This window comes from Pogoniulus pusillus, chromosome 7 (genome assembly GCF_015220805.1).
Source record: "Pogoniulus pusillus isolate bPogPus1 chromosome 7, bPogPus1.pri, whole genome shotgun sequence".
In the NCBI taxonomy this organism is placed as follows: Eukaryota; Metazoa; Chordata; class Aves; order Piciformes; family Lybiidae; genus Pogoniulus; species Pogoniulus pusillus.
This window is the reverse complement of record NC_087270.1, coordinates 7,323,731-7,346,999: the sequence shown is the minus strand read 5'-3', so window position 1 is coordinate 7,346,999 and position 23,269 is coordinate 7,323,731. Positions and strand designations below refer to the sequence as shown.

At 41.7% G+C, this 23,269-nt stretch overlaps 1 protein-coding gene across 9 annotated transcripts in view; it reads right to left on the bottom strand.

Annotated features, from left to right (window-relative positions):
* DST (dystonin) overlaps positions 1-23,269 on the bottom strand; it is a 337,092-nt gene that overhangs the window by 1,559 nt on the left and 312,264 nt on the right. For 5 of the 9 annotated variants that reach the window (XM_064145802.1, XM_064145796.1, XM_064145797.1 and 2 more), the window contains 13 exons: positions 19,071-19,214; positions 17,317-17,505; positions 16,439-16,568; positions 14,853-15,016; positions 13,797-13,959; positions 11,320-11,474; positions 11,089-11,163; positions 10,266-10,283; positions 7,218-7,335; positions 4,910-4,978; positions 3,955-4,154; positions 3,408-3,518; positions 697-820 (listed from right to left, as the gene is read on the bottom strand). In XM_064145802.1, coding sequence (XP_064001872.1) covers positions 697-820; positions 3,408-3,518; positions 3,955-4,154; positions 4,910-4,978; positions 7,218-7,335; positions 10,266-10,283; positions 11,089-11,163; positions 11,320-11,474; positions 13,797-13,959; positions 14,853-15,016; positions 16,439-16,568; positions 17,317-17,505; positions 19,071-19,214 — 1,660 coding nt within the window. The remainder of the gene's footprint in view (positions 1-696; positions 821-3,407; positions 3,519-3,954; positions 4,155-4,909; positions 4,979-7,217; positions 7,336-10,265; positions 10,284-11,088; positions 11,164-11,319; positions 11,475-13,796; positions 13,960-14,852; positions 15,017-16,438; positions 16,569-17,316; positions 17,506-19,070; positions 19,215-23,269) is intronic. The other 4 variants (XM_064145803.1, XM_064145804.1, XM_064145799.1 and 1 more) reach the window with 3 other exon arrangements.

Here is a 23,269-nt window from a genome sequence, read left to right as displayed (position 1 = left end):
TTAACAAATCTTGTTTCCTGCAAGGGTGACAAACACCAAGTTGAAATTAATATCTTAGGTGGCTCAGTTTTCAAATCACCTATAAAAGACACTGCTCTTTGAACAGCATTTTCCAGTGCTGCTCTGTATGCACTGCAGAACTTAACATAGGCAGGAAATCCAGTAGAGCAATCTTCTGTTCTAACAATCCAGCCCTCTCCCATATTCAGAGCTGCTCTGAGGGTCCTGAAAGAGCACAGCTTTACTGCTTTGTATTTTCATACACTGTTTTACACTCTATGGGACATTCCATTAATAAGGTCATCTACAGCTGCTCCCTGCAGTTATGCCTTCAAAGGAAATGGACAATTCATCATTAAGTGATCCCTTTACTTCGTCACAGTTGTGCAAAACTCAAATACTGTGAAGACCTAAACCCTTCTTCTCTAGATCCTTCAGCAGACACATTGGAGATACCAGTGACGACAGGGTTACAGTCATGAATTCACACATCCAGAGTTGAGTGTAGCTGCTGTGCAACCATGTGAACGAGGGACCATTATCCTGATATATGCATCCTTGGCAACACAGTGGAGACAGTGAGACTTTCACTCATCCCTTGCTCTTTTTACATCTCACTCACAGCCTAGTGACCCCAAGTATTCAGCTGGAAAACGAAGCAAGTGGTAGACTAAGTTCTAAAGTCAAAACACTTGCCTGCAAACTGAGCTCTAACTCTAGTAGCTGCTGTTGACAGGATGCCACTGTCTTCCCCTGAGTGGAAACCTTTCCCTGATAGATATCCTGGCAGTCTGAGTTTACTTCCTTGAATTGGTGTTCCCTGTGCAAAGGAGAGAAAGAAAAAATGTTCTTTAAAATTGTCACTAGTGTAGATAAGGTATTAGACAGTACACAGCTTAGAACATGACCACTGGATCAACACTCACTGTGAATCTGAAATACAGATTTGAGTCACTGGATATTTTCAGGACATGAAGCTTGAACACTCCTTTAGTGTTTGAAGTACTTCAAATGTAAAACATTAGCAACAAAATAACAGCTTGACGTTAACATCTGAGCATTCTTTGTGTGCATTTCAATGCATATAAAGAAGAGAAATGCTACCTTCACATAAATTAGTTAAGCACATAAGATTAGTTGATGGTACATGACTTAGAGACAAATTGTAGAGGTTTTATGTGTGCATAGCTTGACTTTCCACCATTCTGACCATGGTTATAGCTGCTGAATACATTTGTTTCAGTGTTATAAATGTTACTGAATTTCCAAACCTTTCCAAAACTAGAAAAAAAAGCAGGGGGAAAAAAAAAGACATGGGACTAATTAAAAATAGTTCTTGTTCTCAATATACTGTATGAAATCTCTCTTAACTCCACAGTGTTACCATACCTGCTTTCTCATTTATGGTCTTGAATTGCAATCTGCCCTGAACAGTATGATCCTTTTCAAAATCTCAGGAGTTAAATCCACAGATGCCAAAATTCATGTAGCATACCAGATCAGAGGTGTACTCAAACAGAACTAAGACTACAGTATTAATATTTAATCAACACAAAAACATGAAATAAATACCCCAAAAGAACAACAAACACTGCAGTGATAAATGCAGCACATTGAGTGGTCTGGATCCCAGGATCTCTGCCTTTGGTCCCCACTCAGCAGTGGGGCAGAACTGGGTACTGAAAATGAAGATCCAGAGGAGTGTGTTGGGAGCTGCATAGAGCTAAGCATGCCAGGAGCATGCTTGGCAGCTGCTAGCTTGTACCACTTCTGGCACCTCTGAACAAAAGAGCATTGAGATACTACAGAGGAGACAAATTTGCTGGCTCTGACACGGATAGTCACAATGTTAAACTTTCTTTAAAGCCAAGTACAAATGCTTAATGTTCCAGTCAGCCTTGGAAATCTCTGCTATACAGAGACTGGGAGGATAAGGAAAGGAAGCATTCTCCATAACCCTGCTGAACCTGCTGCCCTTTGGGCAAGGTACTGGCACAGAATCACTGGGGAAAGAAGAAACGAGCTTGCTCTTCAGTTTTGCCCTAACCCAAATGCAGTCTACACATAAAATAAACAACTGCTCTCTTGGGCAAAAAATGCTGCAGAATGCCTCAGAAATTCACTGCAACCTACCTTCCCCTACCACTTCCACTTCCACTCTCAAACCATGGCGGTTTACATAAGAAAACATCAATGAAACTACTGGCAGTTGTAAAAGTAGGTGAGAAATACAGTGCCTCCATTTGAAAGCAATGCCGACTGCTTTCACCTCATTGCAATTCAGCGAAAATATCTTTCCATGACTGTAAACTCTATAAAAAGTACCATCAATTAATCTTACAATTCAGCTGCCAGCTAAGAGATGAAAGAAGATACAGGAATATATTAGAAACTGAAAACTGACTCATCCTTGTGCTACTTCTGAACTGTAGCCCTGAGTGATTGCAGTGCTGTTTACATAGACGCCCGAAGGGTGCACCAGCTCACACAGGAGCAGAGTGAAAAGTTCGTTATGCACCTTTGAGCAAAGCCATGCTGAGGTCATGAAAACATAGCACCTGAAGGTGTCACATGAACAGCAGTAGGCAAAGTGCAGATTTGGGAAAAGCAGACACAACAGAGGTGATGGCAGCACAAATTTCTCCTCACCAAGCTCAGTCTAACCCGGTGCAAAGGTAATTCCAGCAAGCAATGGTTCAGTTTGCTGCCTGCTCCAGCTGTATATATTTCTCTGACTGTGATGGCACTAGGGGCTACACTTTGGCTCCAAGCCCATTGAAATGCTGGCCATACAGCTTACCTGGCAGCACAGACCTAACTGCTACACTTGCAGTTTCTATGCAAGCCACGGGCTGAAAATAAGACCACAGCTCATTTCCTGTCAAGTCATAAAATAGCTGTCTTATTAGAGGAACGATTGGTCAGAACCTCCTTAAACAAAACGTTGCTGTTGGAAAGGTTTATAGATCACAGTTGGTCTTTTGTGCCACCTTCTTTGCAGCGAGTGGATATTTAGTAGTTTTGCACTGGAGATCATGAGTTGTTATCCCATTCCCATAGTTTGTGAATATTACAGTACTCCATGAACTCAAACAATTTCAGGAAAGAAACCTGCAAAGTGTAGGAACTGTGGGGTTTTTTCCCATTTGCTCAATAAGTTCAGTGGATACTGTTATGGTAAACATAAATTCACTGAAGTTGAGTTTTCCTAAAAGTAAAAAAGTAGAACAGCAAAAAAAAAAACAAACCCAAAAGGCAGTAATTTGACAAAAGTCTAAAATACAGACAGTGCATTAATATGCAAAAGATGCTGCAACTCGGAAGCACTGACACTCTAGTGGCTGTTAGTGAACTGACAGTTTTAGTGAAGGAAGGTCATTAGACTTGAATGTCTGTCCTTACTGTACCTCTGCAGATGACCCTTGATAGTCTGAGGATTCTGGCAGCTTAGGAGGAGTTGACGTTTTGCTGTTTGTCAACCATGGCTTACCATAGTTGCGTGTTAAATGATGGGGTGTCTGTATGAAACAATGGTAAATCAAAACATGAAGGACAGCAGATGGAAAACAATGTCATGGAGAAGGACACCTAAGCTTTCACAGGGCAATCAAATCTCACAGAAATAAAAAGCTAAGCAGAAGGAGCTGACGGCAAATGTTCTGAAACAAAGAGATGGCAGAGAGGTTCACTGCTTTGTCAGAGCAGTTCCCAAACTGACAGTTAGTTCACGTGGTGCCTTAAATGTAAAGAATCCTTCTATTCCTGGGTTGCAAACAAGCAAACACTAGGAAAAAAAAAATAATACAGACTTGTTAGGTCCTCCTCAGACTATGAAACAAAATTAAGGTACTTCTTCCTTGTCAGTTAGGGAAAGCACCAATACTGCTGGAGTAAGATAAAAATAAAGAAATCCAGAGCCCCTTTGTTAACCACTGCAGGATTGTTTCTCCTTACCTTCGGTGTACTTGTAGCAACTGCTTGTGGAGCAGCTGCCTGGCCAGCTTGACTTGACAGAGAAGTAGATCTATTGGGAGAAGCACCCCTCGAAGAGGGTCGTGATCTCCGGCCCCTTGGTCGGAAAGCTGCCATACTTTGACTGGCACCGTCTGCCAAAATGAACTTTTCCCGCAGCTCCACATTTGTCCTCCCTTTAGCTGCATCAAAGAAAGATTGTCGCTTAGTTATGAAAGCTGTCACAAGGTTGTTTGTTGTCATTTTTGCCATGCCAACTCCAGCACATCTTAACAAAAGAAATGCATTACTCTGTAATGCATTTCCTTTGGACACGGAAGAGTTATGTGCAGAACTCGCTTATTCTAATACTTTATGCCAGCAGGAATGAACCACTGTCAAAGGAAACCAGCGAGATAATGGAATGCTCACGTGCTAAATCACTGTTAACCAACCAACTAGTAATACATAGACACAACCTGACGAGCAGTTTTGCTAACTCTACAGCTACTCGTAATAAATAATACTTGCTTGGATGTTCCAGAAGAAATTGCTAAGTACAAATTACAGGAAAGCAGCAAATATATTTATTCAGGATTAGGAAGTTATGTAGTTTGGCAACATGCAATGAGGAACACAAAATTCAAATTTGGTGAGGTAGTTGGTGGCTAAGCACTCTCACACACACACAAACACATATATAAGAGAATATTCTGCGGGAAGAGATGCCAAGACACGTTAGCATTTAAATGTGTCAGTGTGCACGACAGTTGTTTTTGAAACACTCTTTAAGTGTGTCAAAAAAATAGCTTGCAAAGCACCAGCCCATGTAGGAACACATTAAGCTACACGTGATGGGGTGAAGCATATTGTTAAAAGTAAATATATTGAAAAAGTGGGAAAGAAATGAAGAGAGAAGGAGAGGAGGAGGAGGAGACAAAGAGAGGGGTTTGCCAACCTATAGTAGGCTGAGTGGTAATTGAAGAGTTTGATTCCGAACGTAACATTTTACTCCCGTGATGATGAACTAGAAAAAATGACACAGGACATGGGTCACAATAAAGAAAATCGTTAGCAGGAGAAGAAATCAAGTACAGCAGCTGCATATGCAAGAGATTTGGAGCACCAGGCCAAAAAGACAGGGCTCAGAGCAAAAGCTGTCTGTAAGCGCTCTGAAGTGAGTTCTCAAAGGTCACCTAGGCAAAAAGGAAACAGTGCTTGGACAGACTGAGCTGCAATCCCAAGTGTACCTGTGTAACAGTACTTATCTGCTGACATAAAGAAGTAAACTAAAATCAGTGTAAATAACTAGGTCAAATACTTTTAAAGCTTGTTAGGACAGCAGTTCTTTGAGATGTGAGAAGCCCTTGGTGAAGACGCACATTTGCTAGGTGAGGTGTTTAAGGAAAAGTCTGAACCTGCATCCCTGACATCAGTGACTACTCTTCAGGTCACAGACCTCAGGTATCCCAGTGTTTGGATGATTTTATCAAGATGAGTACTCATTCAGACCCAGTGTGTTGACTTAATCATTTCCTCATGTATATCCCTTGAAAAGGGCATAAAGTACTGTAGAAAACACTACAGAGATACACAGAACAAAAAGTTTCATGAAGAACAGAGGAATAAAGGTCCAAAGGACTCATAATCTGAGGACAGGAATAAGGAGTTCATTAGACAGTTATCAAGTACTGTATCTCCCAGTGTCTGAGCAAAATGTTTGGGACACATCAATAGTAATCAAGTTGGCTCTGCAATTAAGTCTGGTGTTTTGAGGCACATTGCATTTTCCACTGCTGTGAACTTTTGAGGAATAGCAGTAGAAAAGATAGCCTTCTCTGTAGTAGCAGGTGGAGAATCACATACTAAAATTCAGTTAGACCTGTGGTCCAACACCAATAAAAGTAATATTACTGTTACACTTCTGCAGTAAACAATGTATGTAATATGTTGTTAAGCAAATGGATTGTTTTAAATACTGCTGGAAAACTCTCAGATGTCATCACAAGGTTATGACACATCTTTTGTGATACTGTGAATAAAGGTTCTGTGCTACCTTTCAAGCCTGCAGAAAAAGGTTTCTAGGCCTCAGTGGCACACTGTCAGTCCTTTGGGGTTTTGTGGTAGCTTCTTTGTGGAATTGCCATCCTTCACTTAGCATGACAGCTACTACAGATACAAGCTCTCTCCTCTCTCAAAATCTGTATCAAGCTGTAGACCTTGGTCTCAGCACAGAAGCTGGGTAAGGTACCTGACACTGGAGCAAGGTTGGCAGGATAGCTAATGCCACTGCCTTCACTAGCTCATCTGCCTCTCCTACACTTCTCTGTGCTGTTCTTGCACTACGACAATATTCACTGCGATTCTGCAGAACCCCCAAGAGGTAAAAATACAGTAAATTTAATTCTGCTGCTAAATAGGAAGGATAGAATTACCCAGTTACAGGTCAGCTCAGTCTGCAGTTTTACTACTCTGGCTATCACTGGACTTGTATCTCACCCACTTCAGAAACTGCTTCTTCCCTATCTCCAGCTGTTCCTCCAAGAACAGTGCCAGACAGAGATTATTTTCCCCACTATAGAGGGAGGCTTTCTGAAACACTAAGATGCTGTTATGTTGCTGGGCACTGATCAAACATGGCTGGCCCTGGAGGGCATGGTGACAAAGTGCTTCCCTGCTTGCCTGAACCACAAAGTCCTCCCAACAGCAGCATTTTCTTGCTGCTTTGTACAAAGCTCATGGCTCTGCAAAGTGGTCTTGGGGAAGATGCCAATGAAAAGACAGGGCTACAAGGGCAGAGCCTGAAAGCCAAGGCAGAGCCTGAAAGCCTGAGCACAGCCACCAGCCAAAGAAGCTTTGTTCATTGTTGTTACTCCTCAGTTCAATTGCCTTATTTTGATTTATTGCCTCAAAACTTCTCTCTTGCTGAGAACTTTTTGTTGGACATTTCTGTGTGCAGTTTCTGCCAAGTCATACAAGCAGCTTACATCCCACCAACTCTATGTGGCCTCAACTAAATTCTTGTATTACACCACTCTAACGCTGGAAGACCTGTGCAGGAGACACCACAGTTATTCTAGACATAGACCAGTGCAAGTGAAGAGGATCTTAACCATGAGGTTTAAAGTTTACAAGAACAGTGACATTTAGTGAGATGATGTTTACAGAACTGCTGTTTTACACAACTCAATCTCCATCTCCAGACAATGAATGGTGACTGCATCCAAATAGTTATCAGCATCTATTTTAACAGCTGAGTTACATACCCCTGCAAGGATCATTTTTCACTAGGAACTCATCAAGTGCCATCCAGCCACCTCCAACACGAACCATGACTGTGCTTCTTAGGATACGAACAAGGCGCAGTTGTTGAGAGTCACCAAACTGCAATAAAAATCAAACAAGAGTCTGAGGTTCTCAGTCATTTCGATGCAGTTCAGTAATAGGTTGAAAATCAGACACTTGAAAAAAAAGTTTATTTTGATATTTAATTAGTAGCAATTACTAAAACATCAGATTTATTTATGCAGATTATTAAAGCTGTTAAGATTTCAAATCAAGATGCTGCTGCATTAACCCAAAGGAAATGGCAGGATGGGAAGAAAGAATCTCAAGTTTAGCTTTATGCTTGATTCTCAAATGTCTGAGCTCACAAAGGAAGCAAAATTAGTAACACATTATTTCATTGGTTACAGTCTGCATATGTGCAAATTAATGAAGACTTACTTGCATTATTCCACTGTTAAACTCTTTAGCAAACTCTCTTGCAACAGTCTAGTTTGTAATTATGTCAGCTGAAATGAAGGCAGCACCACTTTAAATGACCAGTGTGTGGGCTCAAAATTCAATGCATCGTGAGTGTTGCACAGTTCTATTAATTCATTTACAGAAGCATTTTCAGGTATAATATTGATGCTGCTCACCTGCAGCAAGTTGCATGTGGGGAAGGGAACATTAAATAAGCAATGAATTATTGATAGCTCTCAGTATTGTCCTTTGTCATAAACTGTTACTGTCTACAAATCAAGATTCTCCACAACTCAGAGATGCACAAAACCCTGTTTCGTACTACACCTCATGTGCTAGCCCATTTTCCTCTAGGCTGATGGCTATGCCTAACCTACCTTTCCCTCTTGAATCCTGTATAAGAAAACCTGTATGCAGTATCACTGTTCGAATCAGGATCAAAGAAAACATGAGCAAAACATTGATCCCACAATCTCACAAATTAAAACTAGCCAGAATAATGCAGTACTTTTGTAGCTAATGCCACTGAAGTATTTGTTCTGCTATCAGATGATCAGGTTCACGTGTAGTGCTCTCACATACAGATGTGCAGAGCACTCACTGAAGCCAAGACAAGTGAAATACATCTCTTTGGGACAATCTGATCACTGGAGAAGGCTGGCCATAGGTCAACTGTACCTACTTGCTTCAGTAAGAGGACTGAAATGCCTTAAATGCAAACCACACAAATGTGCTTCCTAGTTGTTAAATGACTTTAGTTGTTTGGTACTACATAAGCCAAGAAGAGTAAGTTTGAAAGGAGTATTACTTTTAGGAACCAAACAAAAGCAAAGCTTGCTGCTAAATTCAATCTTTTTTTTCATTATAAACATGAACATTCACAGGAGCATTACTGGTAGGGGCTTTTTAATAACACATTCAGCATGTGCCAAACAAAGAAGTGTCTTGTATATGCAGATTGAAGGTAAAAAGAGAGATGACATCCACCAAATTGATGGCATTTATTTTCATTGGCTTGCTTCTAATTTTTTTCTACAGGTTCTAAAGATACTATCTTTTTTCCCTTTTTTTTCTCATCCCAGGTTTAATTCTGAACTTAAACTCCACCAGGCAACTATACCAAGGGTCATATATACTTTGGAAAGCGCCTAGGCTGTGGTTCATTCTGACAGCGGAGTTTCTGCAGGTATCTATCACAGCAATTTTCTTCATGGTAATTCAGATCATTTCCTTCTCAAAACAGCCTGTATCAACTTTGTTTGAACAACATTTACAAATGTTCCAAAGCATCAGAGAGGAAAATACTGGGATAAAAATGTAAAGAAAGTCTAGTTTAAGATACAAAAAGGTCTGCTTTCGACAACAGCCATATTAACATCACTGCCAAGCAACTTGCTGTAGGCACTTTTTACTCTGATGCTGCTTCTGCACCAGTTAAGTGTCAGATGCTTTACAAAAAACACTCTCTTTTATTCCCAGATCTGGGAGTATAGATGGCAGATAGGAGGATTAACATAATTTCAAACAGTCCTTTCAAATATAAGCTTGTTCTGTATGTGGAAAATTTTTAATCATTACTTCTATTGCTTGAGGCATGTAGTAAGATTATTTACTGCTCTTTCTGCTTGCTTCTATGCTTCAACATGCTTTGCCAGTAAGAATGCAACTAGATTTTTAACATCTCCACATTTAAACCAGCTAATGCTGTTAACACTAGCATTTCCAGAATGGATTATACATATTGGAGCCCTTATAAAAGCATGAGTAAGACACCAATGGTGTCCAGTATCTGGTTTGTGTAAATTATTGCCATTCTTACCAAGGAAGCATGATTTAACAAGCTTTGTACCAGTATGTACCAGGGGGGGAAGCAAACCCTGGTTAGCATACCCTCCCTGCACAACATTACAGTGCCACTGCAGTATGACTCACTGCTGACCTAACTGACATTACAGACCTGCCACAGCTCTTTGAAATCTCTTGGGATAAGAGACAGTCTCAACTGGAGCAACAAGTCTAATCTGCCTGCTTCCAAACTATGTATTTAATGACTCACTGCATTAGTATATGAAACACTAACAATCAGATAGGTTCTTAATCATGCTTGATTGTATAGGGTTGGTTTGCTTTTTCTCTCATTTATAGTAAGTGATATGGCAGTGGGATCTGTGTTTACTGTGGTTAGTCTTTAATTTGAAAGCCTAAAATATACAGTATGAAATTTTGAAGAATTCTGTTATAAAACTGGGAAATTTGTAGTTTAAATTGTGATTTCTTTTTTTTTTTACTATGGGGATTGCTGCTGAGACCCTTGTCTGGTTCCTTTGAAAGTAATCTCCTTAATGAAGAGAATGGCAAAAGCAAGCAGGTGAAGAGAAGTGATCCTGAGACAAGGAACGCTCCATAGCACTTAAATACCACAGCTGACCAGTAATGGAATTAGCTGAAGATGAGGAGATGGCAAGAAGACTGACCATTGCAAGCTTAAACCACTATGCATTAGAACAAAAAAAGAGAAGGGGGAGGAAAAAAAAGAAACTTCATTAGCACATTCCACTGGTTTATACCTGATTTCCCAGGAAGAACTGATAAGAAATGAAAAATGGAAGAAAGACACAATTAGTTTAAAGGATATTCTCTACATGACTCTAGAACACATGCAAGCTAACACATTAGATATTCTAAGTATCTATGTCAGAGCAGGTAGCCAGACACTGAATACTGGGAACATATTCAAGGCCTCTGTTTCCTTCCCATTACTGTCTCTCTGGTCTTTTAAAGTAATTTACAACTATTTAGTAAGCCCTCTTAGAAAAATATTGCATATTTCACCTGAAATGGTTCTGGTTTTTGAATCTAGGGGTAGCAGCTCTTTCACTACAATGTGGCATTCATTTTTCTGTGACATAGAATTGTCCTGCAGATACCTAACACATTAGCTGAACTTCTTCAGAAGGAAGTCTGAGCTCCAGTAAAATGACAAGGAAGGATAAAGTGACTGAATAGACTTCAGTAAAAGATTTAAGTATGACACAATAACACAGGAAAAATATCCCTGATTTTTTGAAACAAACAGAAAATCGGCTAAATTTTAAACACCTCATGAACACAAGCAAAATGATTGACCTCTAAGGAGCTGTTGTATGTAAGCTTTAAAAACTCCTGTCCACTGAAAACAGTTTCAGCAAAAATAAATACAAGCAGTAGCATTTTCCATAGTTTTAGCCTAGATCTAACAAGAAAAACACAGAAAACCAAATTAAAGTTAGACAAGCTTAAAGAAAATGCACAGTTGTCACACAAAACTCCTGTAAATTAATATAGCCTAATCCCTTGCATTAAGAAGAATCTTTAGGCTGAAAGAACTAAGAAGATCCTTAGAAGACTTACCCTGTACTTGTTATCCCCAATCTGTTCGACTTGAAACCGTTTTGCACATTTACATTTAGCAACCTGCCTTGTAACCTGCAAAAAAAAAAACAAGCCACAACTGGATGATCCTAATGTCACAGTTCTAAAAATGTGTGTTAAGTGGTGAACTTCAAATTACACAGAAATTAAAGTATTGAAGAGCATAAGCCCAGTAAAATGCAATCCCATCTAAACCAGTAGAGAATGTACCTCGTCTTCAATTTTGTCAGCATCTGTGAGAGGCTTGTACGCATCCTTGTTTGGATGAAGAGCTGCTACAAATTCGTAGTAGTCAATGTATCCATCCCCATCTCTATCAAAAATGTCTGCAACAGCACTCATTTCCAGTCTGCTTGTTGGGAATTCTGCAAGAGAAGGGCCACCAAAAAAGCTATGGGTTTTGTCTTTTCAATCCCACTATAAAGAGAAGTTTTATCACACATTTCACAAGTTTTTTTAGGCAGCAGGTGACAGACAATGCCTAGCAAAAAATCCCAAGGGCATCTGTGCTAGTTTGAAGCAGGCTAGAAGGTTTTGGTGAGAAGAACTAGATGACAGGCTGTAAAAGCAAAACAAGGGTGATGTCTACTTCCCTCACAGGCTTACTGAGATGTATAAAAACCCTAAGTCACAACATAGATAACACACTTGGCACCACTCTTACTTGGGCTGCTGGCTGAGCTGCATCTTACTCTCTAACCTCACCCTCCTTTTTTGAGACTAATCCACTTTGCTTCCTAACCCCTATATTCTTTGGGACTGGGGTAAGGTTGAGAGGGATAGGGGGAAGATGAAGGGGAGGTTGGGAGTCCCTCCTGGGGACTCAGGTTTCTGGGAGGGCTGTTGTGCTTCTGTATTGCCTTTTACCTTGTCTATTTCTGTATGTTTCTGTATTCCCTTTTCCCTTGTCTATTTCTGTCTATAACAGTATATACCGTAAATATCTGCTTGTGTATTGAGCTAAGCTGTAAATATAAGCTTCATTCAATTTCCAGAGCTGGCTGAGTCTAGTCTGGGTGATTTCTAAAGTGTGTGGGGGGGTGGGGAACACCCAAACCATCACATCTTTTATTTTGGGGCCCATCATGGGGCAAATTGATTTTGAGTGCTTGTTAATTAACTCTGGGAATCAGAATGAAGCTAATGAAGCAGCTATTTTACTTGGTGGGGGCTATTGTGTGGCCTATTTTCTGTTTTCTTGTTTATAATTGGATCAAAGCCCAATTTGGTTATTTTTTGTTTAATATAATTTTTAAGAAGGTCAAAGCTAAACTCACATGCATTTTTTGGAGTTGAGGGGGATTTCATCCTTGGCTAGATTGGTTTTAATGTCACTGAGTCTTTTACCAGTAATATTGCAGGGGTATTCACCAGTAACGTTACAGGAAATGGAAGTGTTAAAGAACAGAGGCATCTTTCTGACAAAACCAATCTGGATCTCCACTATTACCTAGATGCTGCATTAAGATGAACACCATACCATGGGCTTGAAGAGAAACACAGAAATGAGCACCTAGATTGAACTGCAAAATATATGCTTGGGTTTTTAAAACTGTTTTGACCTTCAGAGTGCATAAAATGCTACAGATTAACAAGACAGATTGTTAGCAAGGAAAGGTCAAGTGAGACTCTCATTGCTAATGAAGTCTGGAATGCAAGGCCTTCCCACTACAGAAACATTCATGGTGTTGTGTGAATCCTCTTTACATCAAGCACACAGCAGCAGAATATTAACCCACACAGAGATCTTCTACAAAATGACCATGACATTTTACACAATGCTGAAATCATGAGCATTTTGCAGTTATAACACATGCTGATACCAACTGAGTTAGCTAAGTTGTTTAACCTCTTAGTGGTATCAGGGATTTTCCCACCATCTCCTGTTAATTTATGCCAGAAGGGATAGGCATGCATAGTGACTGTATCACTGCACCTTCTGTAGCAGGGTGAAGATACATACACTTCAGTATTCTCCCACTGAATAACTCTAGCATGAGATACTAAAAGCAGTTCTGACTCTTAAGGCCCCAAAGCAAAAGTCTCTACAGTGTGATGATAAAGGAGCATTTAATGCAGCAGGCCCTTACCTGTTGTGAAGCAGATGCTGAAGGAAAACATGATCACATGCATGACATGGAAGGCTGACATGAACACCAACTGTGCACTACCTAAGGAATACCAATCCACCGGAAAAGCTAGGGGAAGATCCTTGCCAGCCTGAGTGCTGGATGCTTTGATTGTCATTATACAGGTATATGAACTTGGTCATGGTTCATGGAAACATTGGTTTCAGAAACTGCTGTCTCCTCCTGTAACTGAAACTGGTCCATCTAAGTTCTTCAATAAAGAGCACATGATCTAATTCTGAAAACTATGCATTTTAAAGTACATTTACTGATCAGTGAAAAGCAACTGTTCAAGTGGCTAGGGTACTATAAGAACCTCAATCCAAGCCCAGCAAACAATGAACTACTAAGCTCTAATATGAATGTGACATTTGCCATCTGATTCACAATGTAAAGAACTAGAAAGAGTTCCTAGAACCTGGGCATACTTTCAAGCAAAAAAAAGTTAATCATAATTAATGTTTTCAAAAGGGAAATTTCTGACCTCCTAATCAAGTAAACTGCACAGACAACAGATGCCATGATATGTTTGTTCCTAAATCAGTTTTTAAGACTTACTTGAAGAAAGGATTCCATCAATAAATTCCTGCCTTGTTATCTTTCCATCCTGATCTTTATCAATCCTCCTAAAGAAGTCCATGACACGAGACTTCTTATGGTTCATCCACCGCATGTATTTTTTCCTCCAAATATCAAAATCAAAGTTGGCAAATTCTCTCAGCTTAAGAAAAAAGAGAAAAGTTAGTTTTCAGTTAAAATCAATCAGTTTAGAAATATCAATGAGGGATACTATCTGCATTCTTCTGTATAATTGGTTCTTTGAGGTGTGGTCAGCAGGAGCAGGGAGGTCATTCTGCCCCTGTACTCTGCACTGGTTAGACCACACCTTGAGTACTGTGTTCAGTTCTGGGCCCCCCAGTTTAGGAGGGACACTGAGATGCTTGAGCGTGTCCAGAGAAGGGCGACGAGGCTGGGGAGAGACCTTGAGCACAGCCCTACGAGGAGAGGCTGAGGGAGCTGGGATTGGTTAGCCTGGAGAAGAGGAGGCTCAGGGGTGACCTTATTGCTGTCTACAACTACCTGAGGGGTGGTTGTGGCCAGGGGGAGGTTGCTCTCTTCTCTCAGGTGGCCAGCACCAGAACAAGAGGACACAGCCTCAGGCTGCACCAGGGGAAATTTAGGCTTGAGGTGAGGAGAAAGTTCTTCACTGAGAGAGTCATTGGACACTGGAATGGGCTGCCCGGGGAGGTGGTGGAGTCGCCATCCCTGGGGCAGTTCAAGGCAAGGTTGGATGTGGCACTTGGTGCCATGGTCTAGCCTTGAGCTCTGTGGTAAAGGGTTGGACTTGATGATCTGTGAGGTCTCTTCCAACCTTGGTCATACTGTGATAATACTGTGACTTATATAAGCATTTAAAATATCATAGTCCTCGTTGCATTTAAAATGAGAACGTAGAGCACATCAAAATGCCATGTCCTTAAAATGTGCCCTGTTAGCTGTATCATGCAAAAGAATACAACAAGTATGTAACTTCTTCATAGCATTCAGTATTGAATCCAGGTTAAATACAATGACACAAAGAAGTATGTGTATTCTGAATAGTCCTTTTCTGACCTCTTCAAGTCTGTCCAAAGCATCGTTGAGTTTTCTTCTTCTTTCCAAGGCTAGAAGCCAGACTTGCTGCCATTTGCTGACTAAAAGGTTTACCCGTGGGTTCTTGGTTTCAATTTGTGCCTGGGCTGCTGAGGGATAGATGCCTGGCGTTGGGGAACGCTTTCCTGTTAAACAGGGTAAAATGAGTAAGTCTTAGCCTGTTCAAAAAACCCAAACATTCACATGAAAGATACTTGACCTACTTAAAACTATGCCTTCCTCTCCTAAATAATGAGCCTACACCCTGATATGATCCATAATATAATGGGATTTCTTTCTTGTTTTTTGCTGGGGAAGGGCCCCCTACAGAATGGTAGGGCTTGAAAGAGACCTCTGGAGATCATCTTATTCCACGTCCTTGCCAAAGCAGGTACATAGGGCAGGCCACACAGGAACGCATCCATTTAGTTTCTGAAAGCCTCTAGAAAAGATTCCACTATGTCTCTGGTCTGCATGTTGCAGTGCTCTGTCACCCTCACAGAAAAGAAGCTTTTCCTGACATGGTGGTTAAAGCATCTTTTGTCCAGACTGATTTTAGAAGCAAGTTCCACGTATGGGGAATTATTAAATGCAATGGATATGTGAAAATACAAAAAAGCAAATTCCTCACTTGATTCACTTTCCATTCAACATCACTGAACACACTTTCTACTTGGATCCACATAATTTCATAGATCGTGAAAGCAAAATTTCATCCCTACATCTTTATGTAAACTTGCTAGCTGGAAGCTAGCTAGAATGTTTTGGTGAGAAGGGTTAGATAACAGTGCTGATGTCTAGTTCATCCATAGGCTTGCTGAGATGTATAAGAGCAAGAATCCAAACACAGATAAGGCACTACTGCTGCTCACTTCTGCTGGGGAGCTTGGAGCTGCATTTTTTTCTCTCTCTAGCCTCTCTGCCATCTCTCTGATTAATCCACTTTGCTTCCTAACCCCCTGACTGAACCTCCATTCCTCCTTGGGACTGGGGTAAGGTTGAGAGGGGTGGGAGAAGGTAGAAGGGCAGTTGGGAGCTCCTCCTGGGGACTCAGGTTTCTGGGAGGGCTGTTGTGTTTGTGTATTGCCTTTTCCCTTGTCTATTTCTGTCTATAACTGTATATACTGTAAATATCTGCTTGTATATTGAGCTAGGCTGTAAATATAAGCTCCATTCAATTTCCAGAGCTGGCTGAGTCTAGTCTGGGTGATTTCCAAAGTGTGGGGGTCAGGTAACACCCAAACCATCACAGTAAAAGATGTTGTCTGCATCTTCCAATAACAATATATGTGCAAAGACTCAAGACATGCACATCCCTGGGAAGTTAAAGCACATGAAGGCTGACTACTTTAGAAACAGGTATTCAGTAAGTATAGGACAAAACTTAAAAATACAAATCTACCCTGAGAGGTTCCTCACAATGAAAAATGAGAGACAAGTAGAAAAAAAATCAGCCAAGAGAATTTCACCCTGCTTCACTAGAACCCAATCAGATTACTAGCAATCTGTTATCTTTGCAGACAGAACAACTGTATATATGACCTGGCCCAAAATGCTTCATTACTTACTTCCTGCTCTCCCCTTATCAAGGACAGGAATGTGAGACTGTACTGGAGTAGGTTCAAGTGCTTTTCTTTTATAGGTCTTTGTAACTTTATCCACATCAGGTTGTTTTCTGGTCATTTCCTCCATGAATGTCTGCAATTGGACAGCAGCAGGTTTAATTAACCATATGTGAAAGTGACCAGAGGAGTCAAAACCACATAAAACAGCAAACCACCAAACTCAGAAGAAAGGCACAGAAACAGAATCATGAAGACAGACTCTTACAACACCAGCCTCACAAAAAAGGAGACAGACAAAGGTTTTGTAGGTGACACAAATAGGCAGGGTAAGCTTTTAAGAACACTATGGCCTCAGCTGCTACAAGAATGGTTAATCTAAACCACAGTCTTGCCAAACTCCTTTATTAACTGTTTATGCTGAGTTGAAGTACAAGACAATTTTGATTGTGAATACTCAGGTGCTCCCTGCTGTTCAGAAGTGGCTCTGGTGTGCAAGCTGAGTTAAGCCTGTGAGCATCCACTACACCAGTAGCTCCCTATGGCACCTCATAAACATATTTCTGAAAGCCACACTGCAGCAGTAGTTCTAAGGCAGCAGTACTATCATCATCATCATCATCCTTCTTCCTCTAGGGAGTTGCAGGTTTGCTTTTCAAGAACAACGTGGCACCAAACTTTTGCTTGGTTGCTTTTTTCACCTCTGTGTTGAATGAACTACAAGCACATCACATTCACACAAACCACACACCTAACTATCTGAAAAGGAATTCAGTTATGAGGAGAGAAGGCAGCTAACCATATTCACAGCTGATGACAAAGCCTAGCTGAGCCGTGCACACCACGTGAAGTGGGTAGGACCCACGTCACTGAACATGTCTTACCTGATGCTCGGCAATAAGTGTTTTAACTTCCTCAATCTCCTGAGGGATAACCTCTTTGTCTTTTTCAGTAAGTGTAGTCTCTGCCCACTGCAACCAGGACAGTAAGGCTTCCAGCAGTTCCTGGTTAGCAATGAGTCCAGCCAAAGCTCCTGCCAGTCTCTGTTGATGCTGTTTAGCCCATGCTAAGACCTTGATAAAGGAACCAATGCGTAAATAGACGATGCACGTTTGAAATACTTGAAAGCATTTGAAATCGCTCTGCTAACTGTAAACCCAGAGCTTCCTCCCAGGCCTACTGATGTTTCAGTATCAAAAGGTGTTAAACGCAATACCTGGCACTTCCAGTGGTCAGACAACTAGAATTCCCAGTTCAACTACTTTTTTCCATGGATACTCAGGATAAGGTGCTGTTAAATGCTGTAAACAGCTCATTTAGGCAACAGAACAGAGATTCATCAACTATATGTAAGTTAGTAAATCATGCAGGATTTGGTGTCTATCTTACAGTCCTGAAGCCATACTTGGCTAACACCAGTGTATTGTTTGTCTTTAAACACAACAACCCCAAGCAGCGCTACAGGATGGGGGCTGAGTGGCTGGAAAACAGCCAGGAGAAAAGGGACCTGGGGGTACTGATAGATAGTAGCTGAAGATGAGCCAGCAGTGTGCCCAGGTGGCCAAGAGAGCCAATGGCATCCTGGCCTGGATCAAGGAACAGTGTGGCCAGCAGGACAAGGGAGGTTATTCTGCCCCTGTACTCAGCACTGGTCAGGCCACACCTTGAGTCCTGTGTCCAGTTCTGGGCCCCTCAATTCAAGAGAGATGCTGAGGTGCTGGAAGGTGTCCAGAGAAGGGTGACAAAGCTGGTGAGGGGCCTGGAACACAAACCCTATGAGGAGAGGCTGAGGGAGCTGGGGGAGTGCAGCCTGGAGGAGAGGAGGCTCAGTGGGGACCTCATTTCTGTCTACAACTCCCTGAAGGGAGGTTGTAGCCAGGTGGGGGTTGGTCTCTTCTCCCAGGCAACCAGCAACAGAACAAGGGGACACAGTCTCAAGTTGTGCTGGGGGAAGTCTAGGCTGGATGTTAGGAGGAAGTTGTTGGCAGAGAGAGTGATTGGCATTGGAATGGGCTGCCCAGGGAGCTGGTGGAGTCACCGTCCCTGGAGGTGTTCAGGAAAAGCCTGGCTGAGGCACTTAGTGCCATGGTCTAGTTGAGTGGCTAGGGCTGGGTGCTAGGTTGGCCTGGATGATCTTGGAGGTCTGTTCCAACCTGGTTGATTCTATGATTCTATAATTCATATACACAGAAAACAACCACCTTAGAAGCTGAGTGTGGTATATCTTATAAGAACTATTTTCAGCCTCTTCAAAGAATCTGGAAATCTTCTAGATTAAGAAAATATTGGACTCAAATCTTTAATGCAATTAGAAAATGCTTCAAGTTTGCCCTGTATTTTCTTTCCTTTAAGTTTCTCCTTACAAGCTATTGGCTCTCCTCACATGGGAAGTGTCAGGCAGTATTTCCTTTAATACATACAAAGAGGCCTGACCATCTGCTTTAGTTCTTAAAGTCCTGTGAGTTTTGAAATAAGAGCTAGGGAAACGTGGTAGTCACATTCATCACTGGGGGTATTTTAAATGTTTGGTTCTCAACAGCTGGATCATTTCCTCCCAGTGTAACTACCATGTCAGCTGTCAGCTATGTTCCAGTCGAGGATGGGCTGTTGCAATGAAGATGGCTTGACATATACTGACCTCTTCAAACCTGGCTCTGATGATTGTTATCCAGTGTTTAATGGTGGTGATGGAGTCTGGGTGGCAGATAGCTAGGATAGCTTCTCCCATACCTGTTGCTTTATTCAGTTCTGTCTTTTTCTCTTCCAGTTTCTTCATAAATTCCTAAACCAGAGATAACAATTTCAATTAGATGTTGACAAAGTTTGCATGTGAAATCTGAGTGTATGTTCTGGAAGGTCACAGGCTCCTCTCTGTCACACAGACTGAGCTTCCAAGAGGCAAATGGAATTTGTCTGTGAGAAGTTTAAAATGTTTAAAAAGCCTATTCCACATAAAGGACTAAATGAAGAGGAGGCTCAGGGGGGATCTCATTGCTGTCTACAACTACCTGAAGGGTGGTTGTAGCCAGGAGGAGGTTGCTCTCTTCTCTCAGGTGGCCAGCACCAGAACAAGAGGACACAGCCTCAAGCTACACCGGGGGACATTTAGGCTCTTCACTGAGAGTCATTGGATACCGGAATAGGCTGCCCAAGGAGGTGGTGGAGTTGCCAACCCTGGAGCTGTTCAAGGCAGGATTGGACGTGGCACTTGGTGCCATGGTCTAGCCTTGAGCTCTGTGGTAAAGGGTTGGACTTGATGATCTGTGAGGTCTCTTCCAGCCTTGGTGATGCTGTGAAGCTCTGAAATCTTTACCCCAGCTTGCCACTCCTTAAGAGCTCACCATACTGTAAATACTTGAAAGACAAAGGCCTTTATTAAACCAAGATGGAAGTTCACAGCATTTTAGAAGTGCTGTAAATCTACTATGTGATGGTTAGAATCATTATTGGCAACAATTCAGATAACTTAGTTTGTCTGTCAGTTACAGTAATTTTTCATAGTAAACTATCAAGCCCCTAGCAGAGGCTGGAAATGTCCAACTATAATTACAAGCTCAGACATGATGATAGAGGACTTCAGAAGCAGCTAAACTAAACTAACACAAATGTGAAAACTCAGCAGCTGAGGGGGAGAACAGGGACAGAGACTATTAATTAAGCAGCTGTTTTCAGAAGCACTGCCATGTGGGAAAAATCTCTTGAAAGCAAAAGGATGTTTACAGCTTCAAACATCCAAGCTCATAGCCACTGATGTTCTTAGAGAGTCCAGCAGAGGAAAGGGCAGCCATAGCAGAACTGGGTCGGGGGGGAAAAGGCCAACACCAAAAAGCAACTGAAGGACTTTTCCTATCCTTTCCTTTCTGCTGTTTGTACTTTTTCATTATTACTGCTATTAAAACTATTATTCTGTTATGACTGGATGTTGTGTAAGTCTGTGTGCCTTTGTGAGCATCCCCTAACTGCAACTGCCAACATCTCTTTGAGTTTGGTGGGATTGTTTGTTACTGTTTTTTAACTGGGTTACAATATGGAACTATGTCTCTGAAAGTTTAATTCTGTTCTCTCTGTCCATAAAAAGGGTTATTTTGGATTTCAGACTTACAGAAAATGCAAACTCACCTAAACATTGTAAAAACAGATTCTACAACCTACACTCACATGGTCCTGTGCCTTTACAAATTAAAAATGAAGCTATTATGATGCAAAAGTGTAGACAAACACTTGAAACTTTCCTCTGCCTGTAATATGTAGGCTGTATATTTGAAGAGATTCACTACTTACTGTCTTTCATTTAAGTTTAATTTCATGTCAGCATTTATCACGACAGCAGTCCTTTCATCTAAACAAAAGGGTTCTTATGATGTTTCAGTTCAAAATCACTTTGGAAAAGCTCTGGTTGGCTGCCATAAGGCTACAAAGATAAGCTTGGGTCAGGAGGAAAACAGGCAGCACTATTTTCCCTGCACAACTGTACTAGAGTGTCCCAAAATCTAAATGCATGACACACTCCCTACAGAATATCAAGCTTTCCCTCAGTAAAGGACACTGCTTCTATTGAACTCTGTGGCAATCCAGTGACACAGGTACATTTACAGGAGAAGAAATGGGATGCTTCCCATTAACCATGAGGAGAGGCTGAGGGAGCTGGGGGTGTTTAGCCTGGAGAGGAGGAGGCTCAGGGGGGACCTCATTGCTGTCTACAACTACCTGAAGGGACATTTTAGCCAGGTGGGAGGTGGCCTCTTCTCCCAGGCAACCAGCAATAGAACAAGGGGACACAGTCTCAAGTTGTGCCAGGGGAAGTCTAGGCTGGATGTTAGGAGGAAGTTGTTGCCAGAGAGAGTGATTGGCATTGGAATGGGCTGCCCAGGGAGGTGATGGTGGAGTCACTATCCCTGGAGGTGTTCAAGAAAAGCCTGGGTGAGGCACTTAGTGCCATGGTCTAGATGATTGGCTAGGGCTGGGTGCTAGGTTAGACTGGATGATCTTGGAGGTCTCTTCCAACCTGGTTGATTCTATGAACTAATGCAATGCATTAATGCACTGTACCTTTCAATTCCTGGAGAGGATGGTGAGTGAGGAACCCCCCTCCCCCACGCCTGAGGTAGCAGATTTCATTAAATCATGTTCAATATTTAAGAACCACAGTGATAAAAGGAATATACATTTCATATTTCTGTAAATTATGTCAGTTGTACAGATTTTGATACTCATATTAGTGCATTATACTCAAGTCATGGTGTTTAAACTTCCTACCTTCTTCTTGAAAATTAGTATTATAAGCTTGCAAGCAAAGACTACTCATTCAAAGAGGATTTTGCTCTGTGCTGCTGCGTAAAGCAGCACTGTCACAATTTTTCTTAGCTGTATTTGTATTAATTTGCCTTTAAGACTAAAGTGTGGTTTGGAAGAACATCATCTGAAGTCGACTAAACAGAAGTTTAGGTACAGCATGGCCACAGCTTGTACTGAGGTTTGTTGCGTTACACTAGTGGTTATTCTCCCCAGCTGAGCATGAGGCTTCCTCACAGACAAGAGCTGATTTGGTTTTGGCAGCACAGTTTTGAGCTTTGGTACAGAACTATTTTGTTAATCAATCTACGTTGCAGAGGGAGTAATTTAAGATGCTGTTTTCTCTAATTATTTCAGTGGCCCTGAGATTTCATTCAGTTCTCTGTATTCATAAGACCAAAAAGTTAAGTCAAAGGGAATTGACAAGGGGCATGTGGAGGAAAGGCAGCTAGAAGACCAATTTAATTGCATCGCAGACGGCAGGTTGCGACTGCCAGCATCAGCATGCCCCAGTCCATACATACATCAGCCAAATAAAAGACAGCACCCAGTTTCCAGGGACCTAAATTAAATTTGGAAGCTTTTTCAAAATACTGAGTTTGAGTACCTTGAAAACTCCCCAAGTAAGAACCTTTAGACAGTCATACCCTGCACGCAGTCCTCTGCCTGGTAACGTTCTCAAACTCAATTTAAAACAGGCTGGTTTTCCACTCTCCATGTTGTGAGTTTTGTTAGCACTTTCCTCAGATCAACAATGGACGGATACATTACCCTTACAATTTGCTCTGTAACATTGTGGGCAGTTTTCTTTTCATGCAAACTCTTGGTGCTATTACTGTTGCACTTACAAGAGGAGTTGTTGTGCGGGGGCTTACACATGCATGTTTGCAGCGGCCTCTTCAGAGAAGGAAAGTGTGACCTCTATGCTCCCTACTTAGCTATCTTCCCATTTCACAGTATCACAGTATCATCAGGGTTGGAAGAGACCTCATAGATCATCAAGTCCAACCCTTTACCACAGAGCTCAAGGCCAGACCATGGCACCAAGTGCCACGTCCAATCCTGCCTTGAACAGCTCCAGGGACGGCGACTCCACCACCTCCCCGGGCAGCCCATTCCAGTGTCCAATGACTCTCTCAGGGAAGAACTTTCTCCTCACCTCCAGCCTAAATTTCCCCTGGCGCAGCCTGAGGCTGTGTCCTCTTGTTCTGGTGCTGGCCACCTGAGAGACCTGCAAAGTTAAGTTTGAAGGCCTATAATGTGCAGTACCTATGGCACTGAAATATTTCAGTGCCTAATGCACATGAAGCATGGCAGCATGCTGTTTCAGCATGACAGAAGGTTAACAGATAACTTCATCCTGCTGACATTGCTACATGAAAAGTACATGGTGTTGTGCTCCGTGGTGCTGAGATGAGAGAGAATACTTTTTGCTGCTGTATCAGTCTGTTAGGACTGCCAGGCAGCATATATTCCACAGGGGAGTTTTCACCTGTCTCTTAATGTCTGCAGCAACTTTCTAGGACACAGCCTCAAGCTATGCCG